A 23,075-nucleotide genomic window follows, 5' to 3' on the forward strand; every position below is an offset into this window, starting at 1 on the left:
TATTGCAGATTCAGTCTTCCCAGCCTGGTGCAGGGCTACAATTTTGTTTCTGGTGTCCTTTGACAGCTCTTTGGTCTTCACCATAGTGGAGTTTGGAGTCAGACTGTTTGAGGGTGTGCACAGGTGTCTTTTTATACTGATAACAAGCTTAAACAGGTGCCATTACTACAGGTAATGAGTGGAGGAAAGAGGAGACTCTTAAAGAAGAAGTTACAGGTCTGTGAGAGCCAGAAATCTTGATTGTTTGTTTCTGACCAAATACTTATTTTCCACCATAATATGCAAAAAAAATGATAAAAAAACAGACAATGTGATTTTCTGGATTTTTTTCCCTCAGTTTGTCTCCCATAGTTGAGGTCTACCTATGATGTAAATTACAGACGCCTCATATTTTTAAGTGGTGGAACTTGCACTATTGCTGACTGACTAAATACTTTTTTGCCCCACTGTATATACAGCTGTATATCAGCCCTAAAAGGTGCTGGCCATACCTCGTATCGGCCAAACCAGATGACAGGTTTGCTCTAAAACAAAACATGGCAAGGTTTACTTTTGGATAGCATTTCCTTTTTAAGCTGAAAGTACCAGATAGGGTGTGGAACACATAACAAGCCTGTTTAGTACAGTTGAAAATGAATCAAGCAGAAAACATATGCTTATTAATAGTTTAATGTATGAAGGAAACATCCAGATTTCTGAATATGAAGGTACATCTCACATTAATTTAAGTCTACGTCATGTAGAGTCTCTATACTGACATACTGAATTCTCTGCTTAGCCATTTCTGTTATGTAAACAATTGTACATTTGCCATTCTAAAACTTCAGAATCAGTTACATAATTTTGCTAATTTTTCTGTGTTTGCTCAAAAGCAGTTTACAGTACTAAAACCAACCAGCCAAACAGCTTCAAGGAAAATAAAGTTATGTTCATAAACAAAACAAGGAGGGGGGGAAAAAGTAAAAGAAAAAGGGAAATAAAATAAAAGGTGGGAGAGGGCTAACTATATTGAAATTTGTGGTAATGAGAACTGGGCGGTCACAACGGTCACAGAAAAAGGTCAGTTAGTAATTTCATCAGCAAAAAGCCTGCACACTTCAGTCAAGCACTTCAGTAGAGTGATCTGGGAGCATGTCATCTTTTTGCCTCTGTGGTATGAAGGTATCTGTGTTTTAATTTCCCTACTCGCTGAAGGATTTCCCATGCTAGCGAGGTAATTCCGATCAACCCATCTGGTTCATGTGTACACTGTTCATGTGGGGATTCCAGGTTCCAGTCCATACCTGTGGAACAAAGACAGCACTTCAGAAAACCAACTTCCTTAGCACTGCGATCCAACATCGGGCTTTTCTTTTTGCTCGATAACTTACAGTTTGAGGCCCATTCTCTGTGGAGTTTGAAACCATCTTTATGAGTGAATTCCAAGAAGGATCAGCAGCATGAGGTCCATTGAAAATCGGTCCCCCGGTGCCGTCTGGCATTGGAGTTACAGACGGAATCATAGCATTTCCATACATGGAGAATGGCATGCCCTGCAAGGAAACAATACAATTTCATATGGGAGGAAATAGAAATCTACATTAACAATGATATGCTATGATTAGGACTATTACCCCAACTTTTGGAAAGTCCATGTAGCCAGCAGGCACATGTTGATGGAATGCTCCTGAAGCCGTTACAATGCCAGATGTATCTCGCTCTATTCCTTGATGTTGTGAAAACACTCCAGGATCGGACATGGGCCTGTGCATCATGTGATTTCCCATGCCCGTGTGGCACCAGTCTGATACTTTATCTAAAGCAAAGTGAAATTTGTATCAATATATGCAGAAGGTTAAATCCGCAAGTACATCTTTAGAAGTGAATGCAGAGCCGTGGCCAATCACCTTACATCATGGCTGTCATTTCAGAGATTTCAGTGGACATCCATCACCTCCCTCCCATCTACCATCCCTCCCTTATGCTTGGCTTGATTCTTTATGGGGGGGAGATGGATAAGCTACATCCAGATGTACCTGGCAACTGCTTCCCACAAGAGAAGAAAGAATAGGGAATGTTGTAATGCAAAATGCCTGATCTTTTGGCTCCCAAATTCTGCCATTGTGGGACAATCTGGAAACCCCTATACGCATGGTTTGAGCTTTGTCTAAGATGTACCTCCAAATAAATTAATGTCAGTCAAATTAGAACAAAACAGAAAAAATTATTACTGAGTTTTATATATATATATATATATATATATATATATATATATATATATATATATATATATATATATATATATATATATATCACATATCACTGCAATTTTTTTATTAAAGGGAACCGGTCACCTCTATAAATATTAGTTACCTGCAGTTATAGTAGTAATTTGCAAATAACATGTGAATGGAGTCTATGGGCAACAGAATGACTGTTCAAACCAAGTACTGGTGCTCGGTGGACTCAGTGTGACCGAACATTTCAGCGCACTGTCCCATCTATTCCTTCCATTCTATGACTCCATAAAGCCAGAGCTGTGAGTCAAAGACTGGGTGGTGGACGGGGAAGGTGAAGACAGATTGAAAAGGTAGGTGGGACCATGGGAAGATGCACTTAAATGTTTGGCCATGCCAAGGGAGTATCAAATGTACTTGGTTTGACTTCCTTAACCCCTTCACCCCCTGGAGCTTTTTTCATTTTTCGCTCCTTTTCTTCCCAGAGCCATAACTTTTTAATTTTCCATCAATATGGCCATGTGAGGGCTTATTTTTTGAGGGACGAGTTGTACTTTTGAACTATACCAATGGTTTTACCATGTCGTGTAACAGAAACTGGGAAAGAAATTCCAAGCAAAAAAGGTGCAATCCCACACTTGTTTTTTTATTTGGCTTTTTTGCTAGGTTCACCAAATACTAAAACTGACCTGCCATTGTGATTCTCCAGGTCATTACGAGTTCATAGACCCCAAACATGTCTAGGATCTCTTATCTAAGTGGTGAAAAAAAAACAAAACAAAAAAAAAAAAAACACGCAATTTTCTGATAACTGTAGCGTCTCCATTTTTCGTGACCTGGTATTGGGTGAGGGCTTATTTTTTGCGTGCTGACCTTACTTTTCAATGAAACCATTTTGGTGCAGATGTGTTCTTTTGATCGCCTGTTATTTCATTTTAATGCAATATCGCGGCGACCAAAAAACGTAATTTTGGAGTTTTGATTTTTTTTTTTCTCACTAAGCTGTTTAGCAAGTGATACCAAAATATGTGTAGGTTTTATTTTTTTATTGTTTTATTTTGATTGGGGAGAAAGGGGGGCGATTTGAACTTTTATATTTTTTTTTTACATTTTTAAACTTTTTTTTTAAATTTTGGCATTCTTCAATAGCCATGGGAGGCTAGAAGTATGCACTAAATCACCTCCGCTGCATACAGACACCTCTATGCAGCAGAATTACAGGCTTGCTATGAGTGCCGACCACAGGGTGGTGCTCATAGCAATCTGCCACCAACAATCATAGAGGTCTCAGAGTTTGACAGCGGCATTTAAGTAGTTAATGGGCGCCGGCAGATCGAGATTTTGCTCGCGCCCATGTCTGCTGTTGAAAACAGCTGACATGTCGCGGCTTTGAGGTGGGCTCACCGCTGGGGCCCACCTCAAAGCGGGGGGGGGGGGGGGTTGGGAGTCTTGGGGGGTACTGCAAGCTGACGTACAATTCCATCAGCTGGCTGAAAGGGGTTAAGTCATGTCTGGCAGACTTACTGGTGTAGCAGCTACAGGGAGAAATTGAAGTTACCGTATTTTTCTGGCTATAAGAAAAACCTCTTGCTAAAAAGTGTGCACGTCTTACAGCCAACTTCCCAATTAGAGAGCTCCCGTGTCTCCTCCTGCTCTGCACTGATCTATACAGAAGCCACCAGGACATGGACAGAGGCAGTGGGAGCCGAGCAGCTGAAGGACTTTCTACACAAATGAACTTTTGTTCGGGTGAAAAAAATATTTTATTCACCAGACTATGGAATAAAAATACGGTAAGTTTCACAATTGGATGTGATTAAAACAAATGTTCCTGTGCTGAGATAATCTTATAAATGTGCCCCTGCTGTGTATTGTGTAATAGCTGTGTCTGACCGTGGAGGAACATGGTCTGATCATACCACAGCTCCTGGGTAGGGGAGGAAGCAAAACAGAAGATACAGACATTACAGTAGGGGAACACAGCCGATTGTTTCTTTTAGGTAAAACATTGCTTAAAATCAGGCAGGGAAATGTTTTGTCTCACAGAATTTGTGATCCCCCTCCTGTCCTGTCTGTATACTCTTCTTTTGCTTCCTCCCCTGCCCAGGAGCTGTGGTATGATCAGCCCATGTCCCTGCACGGTCACACACAGCCATTACACAGTACACAGCAGAGGCACATTTATAAGATTATCTCGGCACAGGAACATTTTATTAAATCACTTCCTTCCTGTTGTGGAAATTATTATTCCAAGATCTATTGAATAAAATTAAAGAGTTTTCCCCCACAAACAAAAGTTATGTCAAAGACCTTTCTGTTTATGTGACCGAGTTAATTGTGTAAAGGTCCTTGCTCATGCAGCCATCTTTGAGGTCCAGATCAGGAAGGGCAAGGTGTCTGTGTGTAAGTTCACTGCTCACCCAAATTTAGTAATGAGCAAACCTCCTGCCATTGTTCCAGCTATGCAGTGAGGTTCATCCTTACTATGGTGTAGTTCTTCTATTCAGGTCATTATGCAGGCTTTTATGTTAAATATCTATTCTGAAATAGCTATAAAATGGTTGTAAATGGTCTTCTCTTGGTTGGCATTGATACACTGCTCTTCATTGAAACATGATAACGTATATTGAGCCTATACAGAAGGCCTTATTAGCTATATTAATTATTGATACGTGAACCCATATGAATATTGCAAGCAGCACAGTCCTTATGTCCGTGCATCCTGCAATATTTTTGGGTTTTCACCGGGTACAGAATCAGTGTAACACATTTTACCTATGCTTATGAGTGAGTTTCTAAATGTGCAGAACTCGTCCGTATAGTATAATATGCTCACCCGATTGAGCCCTTAAAGGGAACCTGTCACCTGAATTTGGCGGGACCAGTTTTGGGTCATATGGGCGGAGTTTTCGGGTGTTTGATTCACCCTTTCCTTACCTGCTGGCTGCATGCTGGCTGCAATATTGGATAGAAGTTCATTCTCTGTCCTCCATAGTACATGCCTGTGCAAGGTAAGATTACTTTGCGCAGGTGTGTACTACGGAGGACAGAGAATGAACTTCAATCCAATATTGCAGCCAGCATGCAGCCAGCAGGTAAGGAAAGGGTGAATCAAACACCCGAAAATTCCGCCCATATGACCCAAAACCAGTCCCGCCAAATTCAGGTGACAGGTTCCCTTTAAGGAGACATTTACCTTCTGGTACTTCGTAACACATACCAATTTGGTCACAGAGCAGATCCAGAAGATTGTAGGTTTCTTTACACTTCTATGCTGATGTATTTGGCTCTAAGAGTCCCGCTCACACAGTAAGTACATATTGAAAAAATTCGAGCTATATTTTCCGTGGAATCTCTAGTAGAAATCTTAGACGGAACTGTGGGTTTCTGGCACAGATTTGCAGTTTTGATTGGTGCCTGTCAACATTGTATTCTGTGTTGTCTATATGTGTATGTAGTGCGCATGTAGCAGAGCTGTGTATGTATATGTGCATATGTAGTAGTGTGTATAATACACAATACAGAGAGGCGCTAACAATAGATTTATTACCCCTCTACTCTACCCCAGTGCATCAAAATTAAGGATAATGACCCTTCCACTTCAAACCACAAGGGAAGTATTAATTAATTGTAAAAATGTTTTTTTATTTTCAGCTTTCTGAATCTGGGGTGTTTAATAGTCAAACAAATCCGGTATATCCTCCCTGCAGCCAGTAACTTGCAGTTATCTGGGCGGCACAAGGAGTTGAAGTGAGTGGTGGTGGCTATAATCACTCCCTGGCACACTGACTGACAGCCAACTCTGCACACACAAGGGAGGCACAATTCAGACCTACAACAGTGCTCACTAGGCTTCTCTAGTGAGCATTTTGTAAAAGAAAGAAAAAAAAGAAACCAGGCTGCCAAACCGACAGGGAGGCAGCAACTTCCAAACCGAAGACACCAGATACTATGAATGTACCGGAAATGTATAGTCACATTTAGATTCAAAGATGGAGGGTCACTTCAAGACATCAATACAAATCAATATGCGCCATCGGAGGATTTTTGTGACTTTATTAAGGTGTTTTTTTTTTACATATATATTTTTGTACACAATTTGATTACTGTTCCTAAGGTGCATTAAGCAATCAAGATGAAGAAATATGGAGGTTAAACACATGCATCCGATTTACCTTGACTGCCACCCATTCCTTCAAAAGACCATATTCCACTGTGTCCAACAGATGTTGCCAGGTTACTCCCAATTACAGATGGTGTAGAAGTCCCCGTCTGCCGTATACGTGCAGATCGCTCAGTTCCAATTGGCACAGGGACTTTCCTATCATGAGGCACAGAATTGGGTTTCTCCGACACCATAGGAACTCCTGAAGGTGAAGGAGACTGTGCTCGAACACCAGTAGACACAGCCTGGGCTGAAGAATCTAGTTAAAGAAATATATACAGTAATCTACAGATGTCTCAATCACAAAAAAACATGAAACAAGTTTCAAGAAAGACCCAAGTTGCACTGTGTGCATCTGCATCCCTTGCTTACCACTAGATGCTGATGAACATGGGGTGAGTAAACTAAGAGGAGAAAAATGTTGTCTGTTAAAATTAGCAGCGGCAGGCGCTCCTCCGGGGGTATACATCTGACCTCCAGAGAGGTTCGAGGCAAAGGTACCCAAATGCGTAGTGGATGATGCCACAGACGTGTAAGAGGAATCCATGTTCACAATACCTTATGAGGGGAGAAAGAACACCTTTAATATATAGCCAAAACCAGAGCCTTACATTGCTGTATAAAATCTTGAAAAACAAACATACAGCACATTACTGGATTGAGCCAAACAACGTATATTAGTTTTCATGGTTTTTACACTAAATAGATCTCTCACCTGACGGACTTGGAGCTGGCCTTTGCATCGGTGGCCTGAAACCCGGTGCTTTGGAAGTATCAGATGGAAGCATAGACTCTGGATTTGGCAAATATGAAGACTGAGTGGACAGCATGGACTCTGACGTAGACTGAGAGGAGACCATAGACCCACCCCAGAAAGGATGAGTAGGATTTGGATTGTTTTCAAAGAGTGTGCTAAAAGGACTAAAGGGGAGAGGAGAATTGAAATTTGGGGCCATGGGCTTAGCTGACGGATGACTGGAACTTTGAGCAGCACTTTGTGTACTTAGATTGGAAGGATGTGGACCTGAAGGTACACTTTGGGGTCGCTTAATATTTGGATGAGAAACAATACCGGACACTGGGGAATTCTGAACTGTGACTTGGTTCTTATGTGTAGGGTTTGTTCCATGTAGGTGAGATCTAACCGCAGGGGATTCAATTTTAGCAGCAGAAGATGTAGACACTATAGAGGACTGGGTCAGGGAGTAGGATGCTGGGATATTAGAAGGAATGGGAACAGACTGGTGATTGGGACCACTGACTGCCAAGTTAAGAGATGGTGCCATTCTTGGGTCTGGTGCAGGAGGGATTTGTGTATGGATCAGCAAAGGCCGGGAATCCTGTGAAACTGACACTGGGGGGTGTTGGTGAGCTGAGTGCATTGTGGTACTCCCAGAGGTAGCGCTCGCTTGCTTACTGTTGCCTGAGCTGGTGATCTCCATGACAGGTTGAATAACCAAATCCTGTTCAGTAGAAAGTGAGGTCCCTTTGTTTGGAGAACATGTCAGGCAATCAGAGGGGCTGCTTCTAGATCCTCCTCCAGGCAAGGATGGTGGGGAGGGTGATGAGGGTGATGACATGGGATGATGTTCTTTGGCAGTGGGTACAGGGCAGGTTGAGGCTGTTGGTGTGGTGATGTGATTGTTTGCAGTTGTGGTGACTGTGGTTGTAGTAGCATTAGAGGTTTTGACCACTGTGACAAATAGTTGTCTCCTGACTGAAGGTGAGTTGAGACTTCCATTTGTAGATGAGACAGGCACTGAGGCCGCAGAGTTTGTGGTAGCTGTCAGGCTAGTAGACGAAGGGACTCCTGGAATCACCTGAGGGCTACTGATATTCTGGTTAGTATGGCGAGGCATCATGTGAGATTTAGGAGAGTTGGTAGCTCGTGCAGGACTTAGAGGCCTGACAGGAAAGGGGCCCCATGTGGATTGGGCTGGGGGAAATGGTCCTCCAAAGTGAGTCATCGGTAACCGTGGAGGACGGATCTGCTGGAAAGTCTGAGCAGCCAGTAAAGCATGGGCAAACTGTGGAGGAGGGTAAGCCAAGGGTAAAGATACTGGAAATCCTGGTCGCACATTATTCACTGGATTTTTCAGGGGCTTGTGAGCAGATGCTGAAGTAATAGCCGGCACAGTGAGGGTGGAGGCAGCTTGTGATGATGAAGAGACTGTGACCGCTGTAACTTTGATTCCCATAACTGAGCTGTTAGCAGAGGATACAGTGAAGGAGGCTGAAGATACTGCTTTTGAGATTGCAGAGCTTTTTAAGCGATTCTTTGGGATCAGTTCATCTATTTCTTTATCTGGATCCTTAATAAGTGCATTAATCAGATGTGTGGCTTGTCTGGTAGACTCCGTTCCTCCCCTAGGTAAACAGATAAGTAACAGGTTGGTAGCCAGAGACCTTAATGTATACAACCAGAAAATGTACAAAGACAACGGTTACCCATTTCAGGACCAAGGGTTTTTAGAGATTTGTGATTGCAAAAGGTGATATTTTGCTGTGAGCATTCACTTTAAGTGTGCCCAAGTACAAACAAGGAGTATCTGTTGTCCACAGAAGCTGGAATAAAGATGAAGATCTTTATTACCATGAGTAGGACAAGGCATGTTTCCCAGGAGGAGATGTCTATATAGGTCTGTCCTATTCCAACACACAAAACAGAGGTGTGGTATTAGGCTAAGTTCACATTTGCGTTTTGTGTTGCGTCGGCGACGCAGCGCACAATGTATGCAAAACGCATGCAAAAACACATGGTTTTGTGACGCATGCGTCCATTTTTGGCTCGCTTTTGGACGCAAAAAAAAAAAAATGCAACTTGCTGCGTCCTCTGCGCCCTGACGCTTGCGCCAAAAATGACGCATGCGTCACAAAACACAAGACAACGCATGTCCATGCGCCCCCATGTTAAATATAGGGGCGCATGACGCATGCGTCGCCGCGGCTGCGCCCGATGCAACGCTAATGTGAACGTAGCCTTAATGAGATGGCAGGTATCTGTAGTTGTAATCTCCTTGGCCCCACTTCCCTCCCAACACAGAAGTGAGAGGTGCCAATTACTGCTTAACCCTTTCATGACCTTTCCAGGGGCTGGGGGGGGGAATTTTGTACTTTAGTTTTTTGTCTCTCTTTATTCCAAGAGCTGTAACATTTTATTTTTCCATCCACATAGCAGTATGAGGGTTTGTTTTTGAATGACAAGTTGTACTTTTGAGTATCATTTATTTTATTATGTGATGAACTGTAATGTGGGAAAAAAATCCAAGTTGTGTTGAAATGGTAAAAAAAAACAAAAAAAAAAAAACACAACAATTGTGGAATTGCACTTATTTTTGCAATGTTCACTATATGCTAAACTGACCCGGTAATCTGAATTTCCATGTCAGCACGATTTTGTAAATATCAAACTTGTGGTAAAAAAAAAAAATCCAGAAATTTGGAAGCAAAAACACCGGTTGTCAATGGGAGTACTTTTATAGGCTTTATATGTATTTTACACCCATCTAACTGATTGACCCCTTTGGGATTATGTAATAGTTTGCTAGATAAGACTTTTACGAATGCAGCAATATCAAATGTGTTTGGGCTTTTTTAATGGTTTTATTTTTAATGGGGCATGGAGGGGGGATAATTGGAACTTATTTTTTTTTTTAACCTTTTTACTCTTTTTACTGCATTTAAATAGTCCCCTTAGGGTACTTGAGGCTGAGATTGTCTGATCACTTGAGCAGTGGCAAGAGCGCTGCCATGTGTAGCGGAAATCTCCCATGAAAGGCCAGCCATGGGCCAGTGGTCACAGCAGGATTGTCATGGCAGGCACAGGTGTCATCAGGAGACCCCCAGCTGTCATGACAAGCCATCAGCGCCCCTCTATCACATGACAGGTGTGACGATGGACGAGATGAAGCATGCGCTTCCAGCAAGAATGTGTTAGTAATGGACAGCAGTATTTAACTGTGGAATTTAACAGGTTAACAGCCAATGGCACATGTCTGATTAAATCAGCCATCAAGTGCTGAGAAAGATGTGGGGTCGGTGTGCGAGTCTGCATCAAAGACAGCCAACAAAAGACTGACCGTCACTTCCAAACAGAAAACAGGTGCGTACAAGTGAACACTAAGACTGGCCATATCCATATATAAAACTAAAAGTCGCACTCTGTAGCGCCACAGCATGAATTACAGCGATTTGAATTACTGCTCTACAAATTAGGAAAGATTGAGAATACTTAGGGCATTTACCGTATTTTCTGGCGTATAAGACGACCCCCAACTTTTCCATAAAAAAAATATAAAATTTGGGATATACCTGCCGTATAAGAAGGGAGTCATCTTATATGCCCAGTCATCTTATACGGCGTGTGGTTCCCAGGGTCTGGAGGAGAGGAGACTCTCAGTCAGGCCCTGGGATCCATATTCATGTAAAAAATAAAGAATAAAAATAAAAAACATGGATATACTCACCCTCGGACGGGCCCTGGATCACAGCGCTGCTAGCGTCTCTCTCCGTTCCTTAGAATGCGGTGAGTGAAGGACCTTCGGTGACGTCGCGGTCACATGAGTGGACCGCTCACGTGACCGCGACGTCACTGAAGGTCCTTCACTCACCGCATTCTAAGGAACAGAGGGAGACGCTAGCAGCGCTGTGATCCAGGGCCCGTCCGAGGGTGAGTATATCCATGTTTTTTATTTTTATTCTTTATTTTTTACATGACTATGGATCCCAGGGCCTGAAGGAGAGTTTCCTCTCCTCCAGACCCTGGGAACCACACGCCAAAATGCAGGATCGCTCCCTGCACACGCCGTACCCAGCGTATAAGACGACCCCCGACTTTTGGGACAATTTTTAGGGGTCAAAAAGTCGTCTTATACGCCGGGAAATACGGTATATGGGAAGATGGGATCCTGCAGCGATTAAAACCTCTAGGGGCTGATGGGTTGAGTGCTTTGTTAGGCATATATGGAGAAGGCTACTCTTAGGGTATGTGCGCACCAGAAGGAGTATTTGCTTGCAGAAATTTAGATACATGTTTTTTTTTTGCCAAGAGATGCAGAAACCTTGCATAAATTTAGCATGAGCTACATTAAAATATTTAAAAAAAAAAATGCTTTAGAGATTTAATTTCCTGGTTTAACCCCTTCTTTTTCATTCTGAAGCAGTTGCATCAGGGCTTGGTGTCAGCAGCTGTCACTGACACCAAGCCCTAGATTTAAGGTACCGTTACACTAAACGACTTACCAACGATCACGACCAGCAATACGACCTGGCCGTGATTGTTGGCAAGTCGTTGTGTGGTCGCTGGGGAGCTGTCACACAGACAGCTCTCTCCAGCGACCAACGATCCGGGGAACAACTTCGGCATCGTTGAAACTGTCTTCAACGATGCCAAAGTCCCCGGGTAACCAGGGTAAACATCGGGTTACTAAGTGCAGGGCCGCGCTTAGTAACCCGATATTTATCCTGGATACCATTGTAAAAGTCAAAAAAAAAAAAAAAAAATACATACTCACATTCCGATGTCTGTCACGTCCCCCGCCGTCAGCTTCCCTGCACTGACTGTCAGCGCCGGCCGTAAAGCAGAGCACAGCGGTGAGTGTGAGTATGTAGTTTTTTTTTTACTTTTAAAATGGTAACCAGGGTAAATATCTGGTTACTAAGCGTGGCCCTGCGCTTAGTAACCCGATATTTACCCTGGTTACAAGTGAACACATCGCTGGATCGGCGTCACACACGCCGATCCAGCGATGACAGCGGGTGATCAGCGACCAAAAAAAGGTCCTGATCATTCCCCAGCGACCAACGATCTCCCAGCAGGGGCCTGATCGTTGGTCGCTGTCACACATAACGAGATCGTTAGCGTGATCGTTGCTACATCACAAAAAGCGTGACGTTGCAACGAGATCATTAAAGGGAACCTGTCACCCCGTTTTTTCAGATTGAGCTATACATACTGTTAAATAGGGCCTGCGCTGTGTGTTACTATAGTGTATGTAGTGTACCCTGATTCCCCATGTATGCTGAGAAATACATTACCAAAGTCGCCGTTTTCGCCTGTCAATCAGGCTGGTCTGGTCAGGTGGGCGTGTTCACAGCGCTCTTTTCTTCCCCAGCTTTCCGTTGGTGGCGTAGTGGTGTGCGCATGTCCAAGGTCCGAATTCCCTGCGCCCACGTGAAGACACAGCGCGCGATCTGCGCTGTCATCCCTTTCATCGGTGGGGGCGGCCATCTTCCTGGGGCCGCGCGTGCGCAGATGGAGTGCTCTGCTGCACGGGGCTTCAGGAAAATGGCCGCGGGATGCCGCGCGTGCGCACAAGAGATCGCGGCGGCCATTTTCCCAAAGCCGAGATGCAAACTGAAGTGAAGGTACCTTTAGTAATGAAGAGGTGTCAGCCAGACACCCACATTACTAAGCCAGTAAGTAAAGGGTTAAATAAACACACTGTCACCAGACACAGAATCAGGGTTAACAGAATTAACCCACATAGGCTGTAACCAAACAGCAACTGGCAGAAATCACCAGGCACCTCAATACCCGTTTTACAAAAAATTATGAAAAAAAAATTGCATGGGCCCCCACGTAATTTTTATAACCAGCAGAGGGTAAGCTGACAGCTAAAAGCTGATGATATTATGGGTAGAGTGGAGCAAATATTTCAAAATTCGGTTCCATTTTTCGATTGGCAGTAAACATTGTTTTTGCAATATTCGCCGCACACAGCCAAACGTCATTGGAGTCAATGGGAGTAGAAATTACCGAATATGTTCGGAACCAATCAGAAATTTGGCACAAATAGGGTACCAATATTGCACGAATATGGCAAATTCAGATTCGGCGACCGATTCCGAACATTCTCACTCAACTCTAATTGTGGGAAGGATCCAATAGCCATAAAAAGGTTCCCAGGCTATTAATATCAGCTTATAGCTATTTGCTTAGCCTTTACAGGTTAGTTAACAGGGGTAATAAAAAAAAATTGATGTAGGGTCCCCCCCTATAAAATCTAACCAGCAAAGGCTAGGCAGACTGTTACGGGCTGATATTAATAGCCTAGGAAAGGGCCATGGATATTGGCACCCTCCCAGACTAAAAACATCAGCTCTCAGCCACCCCAGAAATGGTGCCAAATCTGGAGCTTGGCCTCGCTCTTCCCACTTGCCCAGGTATGATGTCAAGTGGGGTGATACACTATTGGGGTTCATGTCAGCCTTGTATATGGGCGCTGATATGAAGCCCAGGTTAGTAATGGCGAGGCGTCTGTAAGACGCCCCCATTACTAACCATACAGTAAATGTTGGTAAATAAAATACACCCAGACTAAAGACCTTTATTTGCAAAAAAAAAAAAAAAAAAAAAACACTCCTTTATTAAATCTAAATTTACCATACCTCCCAAAAGCCTAATCCCCTATACCCATGTCCTCTGTAAACAAATCAAAAATAATAACCATATACTCTCCTGTCTGCTGTAGTCCATGTAATCTAGAGTGTCCCACAGCGATCTCACTTGTACAACCCCTGGCAAAAAATTATGGAATCACCAATCTTGGAGGATGTTCATTCAGTTATTTAATTTTGTAGAAAAGAAGCAGATCACAGACATGGCACAAAACTAAAGTCATTTCAAATGGCAACTTTCTGGCTTTAAGAAACACTAAAAAAAAAAAAAAAAAAAAAAAAAAAAAAAATCAAGAACACAATGTGGTAGTCAGTAATGGTTATTTTTTTTAACCAAGAATAGGGAAAAAATTATGGAATCACTCAATTCTGAGCAATTCCAGGAAGAAGCATCACGCGAAACGCGCGTCGGGGTTTGCGGACACAGCACGCCACCAGGCTGAGCACGTTAGGAGAAGGCACGAAGCAGGTAATATGTGCGGGGGACGGGGCACACCGCTTGTAATGCCATAGTAAATCAATGTTGTGTAGATTAAAATTGCATGTTATGTGGCGGTGGTTGTAGCCAAACCCTTTGAAGCACCTGGAGCAGTGTGTCACAACAGCTGACAAGTCTGAACGCCCCACACTGGTGTAATTCAATTTGGAATTTATGCAATACTATGCAGTGGCTGCATTTAGTAGATTGTATGCATGACTTGATATATGTGGAATCTGCCACACTCCCAGCTTTTTTGCTCCATTAAAATAGTGTCCTGCTCATGCTGACCGCAATTTTGGTTGTTCAAGAGGCACCTCCGTGTTTATATATGTAAGTTTGTATTTTAAGTGATTTGTAAATAAAAGCAGTTTGTTTTAAATATATCTTAGTGGCACTTCTTGGACCACAGTTTAATTATCTGTGTTCCTGATATGTTCTAATCTTTTGCAACATTGCCTGATGATTTACCCTCTTAAGAGTTTGATAATCCTCTCCTTTGTTTTAATTGACATCTCTCGTGTTGGAGCCATGATTCATGTCAGTCCATTTGGTGCAACAACTCTCCAAGATGTGATCACTCCTTTTTAGATGCAGATTAACGAGCAGATCTAATTTGATGCAGGTGTTATTTTTGGGTATGAAAATTTACAGGGTGATTCCATAATTTTCCCCCTATGCTTGGTTAAAAAAAGTAACCATTACTGACTCCCACAGTTTTTGTTCTTGATTTCTTTTAGTGTTTCTTAAAGCCAGAAAGTTGCCATTTGAAATTACTTTAGTTTTGTGCCATGTTTTTTCTAGAAAATTAAACAACTGAATGAACATCCTCCAAGGACGGTGATTCCATAATTTTTGCCAGGGGTTTTAGAAGTGACTGCTCTAACCGGCCCCCGGCTATTCACTGACAGGAGAATCATCGCTCTCGCAGCGTGCAGTGCAGCACTGCTGTGAGAAGGGTCACATTAATTCATCAGCTGATGAGCTCAGGTGATCTCAATTATGGCACCACTACTGCATGAGAACTTACTGGTGGTAACGTTACCACCAATCAGATAGGCTACGTTCAGATTAGCGTTGCGCGCCGCTGCGTCGGCGACGCAACGCACGATGCACGAAAAACGCTGCGTTTTACGACGCGTGCGTCGTTTTTTTGACGAAATCGGACGCAAGAAAAATGCAACTTGTTGCGTTTTCTTGCGTCCGACGCACGTGTCGGAAAACGCAACAAGAAAAACGTATGCGTCCCCCATGTAAAACATAGGGGCGCATGACGCGTGCGTCGCCGCTACGTTTCCCGACGCAGCATCGGGAAACGCTAATCTGAACGTAGCCATACACCGGTGTTTTTCACGCTGTCACACATGACAGCATGGGAAACACCATAGGTAGTCCGTAAAAATGCAAGCAAACCTGCAAACATTTTTATACCTGCGTTTTTACTGCAGATTTGACTGACTCAATTGAAGTAAATGTGTGAAAAACAGTAAAAATTAACACAAAATTGACATGCTGGAGAAAAAATGCACTGCAAATACTCAAAGGAAAATTACTGATCATGTGCACAGCACTATATGCATTATACACACTGCGGGGCTGGAATTCCTGGGCATGCGCACTGCCAATTCTGCATGGGAAAAAAAAAAAACACCATGTGCACACAGCCTTAGTATGCACCTGTACACACCAGTTTTCTGTTCAGTCTTTTGATATTTGTATACATAAGCTTTCTGACCGAGTACCCCATCAGCCTCTGGCCAGTTTTAATCACAGCATGATCCCATCTACCCATATAAATAAAGGCTCCAGCCTAGGGGAGGATTCATATTAGGATAGCTTCCCAGCAAAGAGAAATCGCCATATCACGGCTGCTAGGCATACAAGAATTTGTCAATATATGCGCTAACTGTTCTCAATTTTTCCTATTTTCTAGAGCAGTAATGCAGCTTGGACTTCCTTTTTTCATGCTGTGGCGCTACAGAGTGCGATTTTATTAGTTGCATCAAAGGCAGGGACACTACCTTTGATGTAAATCAATGTACGTCAAAGTTCATGAAGGGGTTAATAGCTGCATGGGAAAATTTATAACTGGGACGTTATTCATTTTTTAGGTCTATTAGAAGACTGTAGAGTTGTGCGTGACAGCACAGACACTTCTCAGTCACCAAATAGGAGTAACACTTAAATGAGGTACAAAAAGATAGATCTAGCACAAACTCCCAAACTCTATCCCCAGGTTAAAAAAAAAAAAGTTGGATCCAGCAGAAAAACGGATCAGTCGCATCAGTTTTTCACAATTTGCAACAGATCCGTATTTTTTTTCACAATTAGGGTAAGTTCACACAGGACGTTTTTGCTGCATATTTTTGCTGCTCTTTTATGCTAATTTTCAGCTGCTTTTTACAATACCAGCAAAGCCTATGAGATTTTAGAAATCTCATGCACACATTGGTTTTTTGTTTGATCAGTATTTTGTGCTTTACTGCGTTTTTTTTTTTTTTTTTTTTTTTTTTACACAGAGCATGTCACTTAAGTGGGGGTTGAAAAAAACGCAGCAAAAACGCAGGTATTATTATTTGCAGCGTTTTTGCTGCTGAAAATCCAAGGACATTAGCCTGGACAAAAAAAAAAAAAAAACGCACCAAAAACGCACCTAAAGCTGTGTTTTTGACGAAGCTTCTTTCCTGCCAAGATGATCAGGTTTTGCTGCATAAAAAAAAAAGCAGCAAAAACGCCTTGTGTGAACTTACCCTTAGCCGGCTTGTGACTGCTAAAAACTGATGTGTGAAACAGGCCTTACCTGATAGTTATGATTCGATCACCAGTTTTATCCTTCTGCTTGTCTATATCAATGTGGGCTCCGGTGAACTCTCTGATAGCATTGATGTTGCAGCCACCCCTACCTATTACTCGTGAAATGACTGTTGATGGCACAGACACTTTCTTTGATCTGGAAGAAACAAGAAACCAGTGACGCTGACATTAAAAGAATGTTCATTAACTATGCCAAGATTTATACTAGCTATATTCTTTGCCAGTAATAAATGCAAAATACATGTAGGAAACAACACAATTAACCATCTACTATTAAAGATTTATTAGCTCAGTAATAGTTAAAGCCTTTCCAAAGGCTTGGAGACCTAAAAAAAACAAGCAAGCAAAAAAAAAAAAAAAAAAAAAAAAAAAAAAAGACACCTTTTAAAAAAGCAATCAGTCACTTCAAGAACTGCTACTCATCTACAGAAGTGGTGGTAATCTGCAGGTATATGGCACTTAAATCATATCAGGCTGTCTTACTTGAGAAGCAGCTACAGAGAGAAAATTAAGTTACATTTTCCCTGCAGCCGCTTGCATACAGTTATCGGGTCGGTGCCAGAAGCAGTCACTGTCACTATCTTGTGAGTGCGCCTATACATCACTCCCAGGCACAGTGAGTCTGCTCTGCATACTTCTGCTACAGAGCATGCTGTTAAAAGTGTCAAGAAGTGATTGCATCCGCATTCTGTAGTGAGCGGTGACTGAACAGCTACCTGAACCGACCCAATTAATCGAAGTGAGCAGCTGCACACAGGAGCAGCAGCATAATGTAGAGGAAAACAGCACGATTCCAGAAATGTGTTACTTGCTCATTAGCTTCCTGTAGTTTCAGCACAATCAGTGTTTTATCAGCAGGGGATTAAGACTTCTGGACTAGGTGTCGATTGCAAGCCACTACAGCTAATTTTATGTAATCCAGTTCCCTGCAAATGATTGTACAGTGTACACAGGAAGCGACCATTGTCCAGCAGAGAAAATAGGTTCTATCAAAACTGCACCAAGCAGCCAGTGAGTGACACTGCTGGATTCAGGAGATCTGTATCTGCCCCTACACTTCAGAGCTTATTAGTCTAAGGCTAGGTTCACATTGCGTTAGCAGCAGCCCGTTCAGCACATACGCCAACGGGCTGCTGCTAGCGCAAGTGCCTGCGCTACATCACGCTAGCGCAGATGGTGCATCTGCTAGCTCCATCTGCCCTAGCAGTGACGGACCCGGAAAGGCTGCAGCCAGCGTCTCGAGTCTGTCACTCAAATGACGGCACATCGCTAGCGCACGCCCATTGTGGGCATGCGCTAGCGATGCGTTCGCCATTGCATTCAATGGCGGCGTTAACGGACTACATTACACCGCGTTATGCCGCGGTGTAACGTAGTCTGTTTAACGTAGTCAATGAACGCAATGTGAACCAAGCCTAATGGAAATGGACTTTATACTTAAAGTTTCTGCTGGTGACTAAATATCAGGATTATGCACTGGGAGAATGGCTTCAAATACCTTCTGACCACTTCTTTCCAACCTTCTTCCCTCTTCGGTCCTCTTTTAGGACTGGCAATGGTCAACTTCCCATTAGGAGATGAGAGTGGAGAAGGGGCCGTCTTGACATTTGTGGACAATGAATTGTTTGTTTCCATTATGGATTCTGATAACCTTCAAAATAATAATAAAAACAATATTTAATTACCAAGAAGTAATCCTATATTAACAGAATGATAACAGCCAGCCATTATGTGGCAACCCTTTTACTGCCACAGACACATGCAATACTTTATGACTTCTAAAGGCAGCCAAAGGATGAAAGGTTTTACTTTCTAGCTCTCTGTGTAATGAAGGAGAAAAGCTAAAGGGACAAAAGATCAGCCACAGACACTTACTATTTCCCTTAAACTAAAAAGACTAAGTGCTCCCGGTTACATTTGGGTGGAGAGGGGTTCTTCTAAAAGGGTGATGTTCCTTTTTGAACTCTAGTTGACAGCCTGTACTGGCCGACCTAAATAACAGATAAGCACTTGCCCAGAACCAGGACACGTCCGTTCTGGGGCAAGATACTTGCAGGTAGATACAGACATCAGTGGCATGGATGAATTCTCCAAAACCTATTTAAAGGAAGAGTTTCGAGTCTAAATGGGGTCGTCCAGGACTTAAGGTCATCAATATCAGATCGGCGAGGGTGCGACATCTGGTACCCCTGCTGATGAGTTGTTCTTGGTGCTCTCCAGAAATAGTCAGTACATTCGAATAGCAGATGTACAGAACCCGGCTACTATAGTTGACCGAGTTGTACAGTTACGCTCCATAACTGATAACTTACAGCCACGGCTGAAAACATCTGATTGGCAGCAATTCTCAGACTACATGCGTGACCAAATAAATCTGTGCTACTTGTCTGACTTGCCGTCATAAAATTACAGCTCTAAAAGAATATTAAAAAAAAAAAAAAAGCCAAATCACGGGCAAGTTGCAGCCATATATGATTTGCACTGCTGTCTATGGCAAGTAAGTCACATGCAACAAGCAACAGAAAATCCAACACATTTGATAACATTTGCAACCGACTCAGCACCATAGGAAATCTTTGGCCGAGATGTCACTGATTTCAATTTCATGACAAGTAGCTGTGTAGCACTTGCCAATTTTTATGTTTGGCTCATTCACTGGATGATCGCCAGAATATTTCCTTGAGAATGAGAACAAGCATCCTTATGCTTAAGAATTACCGTATTTTTTGGACTACAAGACACACTTTTTCCCTCCAAAATATAGTATGGCTGTGGATGGGGTAGCGACAGCAGTGGGTCACAGGAGGCAGGAGCTTCTGCTGCAGCTAACACTGTGATCACTGTTAAAGAAAATTAATATTCACTGCTCCCCACGCCCATAGTCGCTCCCACGTCCATGCACTGAAGCTGGCACCAAGAGGCGGGACTATGGGAGTGGGGAGCAGTGAATATTAATCTTCTTTAATAGCAGGCATAAGCAGCATATTCCGGCAGCTGACCTTGTCGTGTGGGATTGCATGGCAGTGACCTCATGCACTGCTTACACGCTGAATTCAGCTGCCGAGAGGGAGATGAAGGAAGGCAAGTAGAAACGTTTATTTTCTTTGTGTGCACCATGATGGAGGACATGTATACAAAGATGGAGATTAGGGAACCATGTATACCAGGAGGAGGATGGGGGCCATGTACACCAGGATGGGGAGGAGGATGGGGGCCATGTATACCAGAATGGGGATGAGGATGGGAGCCATGTATAACAGGATGGAGATGAGGGGGCCATGTAATTCAATATTTTTTTCTTACTATAAAACCTAGGTCCAGTGGGACTTAACCCCTTCATGACCTTGGGATTTTCCGTTTTTCAGTGTTTGTTTTTTGCTCCCCTTCTTCCCAGAGCCATAACTTTTATTTTTCCGTCAATATCGCCATATGAGGGCTTATTTTTTGCTAAACAAGTTGTACTTTTGAACGACATCATTGGTTTTAGCATGTCGTGTACTAGAAAACGGGGAAAAAAATCCAAGTGCGGTGAAATTGCAAAAAAAAGTGCAATCCCACACTTGTTTTTGTTTGGCTTTTTTTGCTAGGTTCACTAAATGCTAAAACTGACCTGACATTATTATTCTCCAGGTCATTACGAGTTCATAGACACCAAACATGTCTAGGTTCTCTTTTATCTAAGTGGTGAAAAAGAATTCCAAACTTTGATTTAAAAAAAAAATAAATAAAAAATGCGCCATTTTCCGATACCCGTAGCGTCTCCATTTTTCATGATCTGGAGTCGGGTAAGAGCTTATTTTTTGTGTGCTGAGCTGGCGTTTTTAATGATAGCATTTTGGTGCAGATACGTTCTTTTGATCGCCCGTTATTGCATTTTAATGCAATGTCGTGGCGACCAAAAACGTAATTCTGGCGTTTCGAATTTTTCTTGCTACGCCGTTAAGCGATCAGGTTAATCCTTTTTTTTATTGATCGGGCTATTCTGAACGCGGCGATACCAAATATGTGTATGTTTGATTTTTATTTTATTGATTTATTTTGAATGGGGCGAAAGGGGGGTGATTTAATAATAATAATAATTTTATTTATATAGCGCCAACATATTCCGCAGCGCTTTACAAATTATAGAGGGGACTTGTACAGACAATAGACATCACAGCATAACAGAAACTTTTATATTTTTTTTTTCACATTTTTTTTTTCTTTTTTTTTTACCTTTGCCATGCTTCAATAGCCTCCATGGGAGGCTAGGAGCTGGCACCACTCGATCGGCTCTGCTTCATAGCAGCGATCATTAGATCGCTGCTATGCAGCAGAAATGCAGGTGTGCTATGAGTGCCGACCACAGGGGGGCGCTCACAGCAGGCCGGCATCAGTAACCATAGAGGTCTTAAGGACCTCTATGGTTACCATTCTGATGCATCGCTGACCCCCGATCATGTGATGGGGTCGGCGATGCGCTCATTTCCGGCCGGAAGCGCCGGTTAAATGCCGCTGTCAGCGTTTGACAGAGGCATTTATCTAGTTAACAGTGGCTGGTGAATCACGATTTCACCCGCCGCTATTGTGGGCACATGTCAGCTGTTCAAAACAGCTGACATGTCCCGGCTTTGATGCGGGCTCACCGCTGGAGCCCGCATGAAAGCAGGGGTTCTGACCTCGGACGTACTATCTTGTCTGAGGTCAGAAAGACGTTAAAGTCTGAAAAATATGGTATCTGCTCTACAGACCGTTAGGTTCCACTTTGATGTAAATTTGTGCAAAGGTGCCCATGAAAGTAAAATATTGGTTCGCATTTTCACTATGTGGTAGGTCTCCTTACAAAAAAAAATGTATTGTTATAATAGTATAATTAATTTATTTTCATTCTATAAACATAAGTTTTAGCCCTGGATATCAAAATGGGTAAAACGGTCTTTTTCTATGGGTCTAATGTTTTATCAGTAAATAATCGCTAACTGCTTGTCCTGACATATGACGATCCCTCCGAATAACCCCAGATCCAATGAGCCAACATTCCCATTCACTAACGCACCCAGCAACGCCTCATTAGCAGGAAATCAGAGATGGTCTTGTAGTGTCTCATTTTGACAAAGGAGGGATATAGTACTGAAGAATGTTACATTTCATTTTACATATATCTCCATTCTTTAATGCTGTCTTCAGGAGACATTTAACATCCTGCTTTTTAAGGGTATGCATTGGTTACGTGACAATTCATGGAGAGATAGCTACCAGCATCTGCAAGTCAGGAGGTTTACACTTTGTCATAGCTCTGTCCTTAATCCCATATATACACTCACATTTTCAGGTAAAAAAAAAATCTAATTGAATACCCCTTTAAGAAGGACTTTTCTAGAAACATTCTTGCCATGAGACGTCACTTGCTCCACTGTTAGATTATATCACTGGACCACGTCTTAAGCAACTACACAAGCCTTTCACAGCTCTGAAACTCACTTGACGGAGGTTTTAGATGGGACTTTTCTCTCTTCCTTTGGGGAGGACACCAGAACAGACGGCTTCTTCTTGCTCAGCAGACTCCCATCATGTGCAGAAGAATGATTGTCACTCTTATTGCTGCTGTTGCTGCTTTCATCACTGCAGCTCGAGATTCTCATGTTGTCACTGTCTCCACTTTCGGAGGTGCTGCTACTTTTGGACTCTCCATTTAACTTTTCTTGTTGCCCATATGATATGGGGAGCTGGTCCTCAAAGATTATCTGCACATTTTCAGCTATTTTATTCTTTCTGCTTTTCCTTTTCATGCTGTTTGTGGTTATAGTGTTATTCCTTTTTCCATGAGAGCTGGCCAGCGTGGTCCATGTAGCAGATATCCCAATAGTGGTGGTGGTGGTGGCGCTAGGTGGTTCCATTAACACTTGTGGCTCATCTATTGGACAAATAATCAAGTTAATTATGCAAAAAAATGAAAACATTCCATACAAGGTATAGCAAAATGTTTTACCAACTGTCATTTTTCAGTTACAGGACTATGTTTTTG

The 23,075-nt window shown here is 42.6% G+C and overlaps 1 protein-coding gene across 7 annotated transcripts in view; it reads right to left on the bottom strand.

Moving 5' to 3' along the window:
- Positions 1-653: 653 nt before the first annotated feature.
- Positions 654-23,075, bottom strand: part of ANKRD17 (ankyrin repeat domain 17) — a 163,594-nt gene continuing 141,172 nt past the window's right edge. For all 7 annotated transcript variants that reach the window (XM_069743523.1, XM_069743524.1, XM_069743525.1 and 4 more), the window contains 9 exons: positions 22,532-22,964; positions 18,570-18,722; positions 17,058-17,207; positions 7,097-8,748; positions 6,754-6,939; positions 6,392-6,640; positions 1,614-1,795; positions 1,371-1,532; positions 654-1,283 (listed from right to left, as the gene is read on the bottom strand). In XM_069743523.1, the coding sequence (XP_069599624.1) occupies positions 1,224-1,283; positions 1,371-1,532; positions 1,614-1,795; positions 6,392-6,640; positions 6,754-6,939; positions 7,097-8,748; positions 17,058-17,207; positions 18,570-18,722; positions 22,532-22,964 (3,227 nt within the window). In that variant the 3' untranslated portion in view covers positions 654-1,223. The remainder of the gene's footprint in view (positions 1,284-1,370; positions 1,533-1,613; positions 1,796-6,391; positions 6,641-6,753; positions 6,940-7,096; positions 8,749-17,057; positions 17,208-18,569; positions 18,723-22,531; positions 22,965-23,075) is intronic.

Source organism: Ranitomeya imitator, chromosome 1, assembly GCF_032444005.1.
Source record: "Ranitomeya imitator isolate aRanImi1 chromosome 1, aRanImi1.pri, whole genome shotgun sequence".
NCBI lineage: Eukaryota > Metazoa > Chordata > Amphibia > Anura > Dendrobatidae > Ranitomeya > Ranitomeya imitator.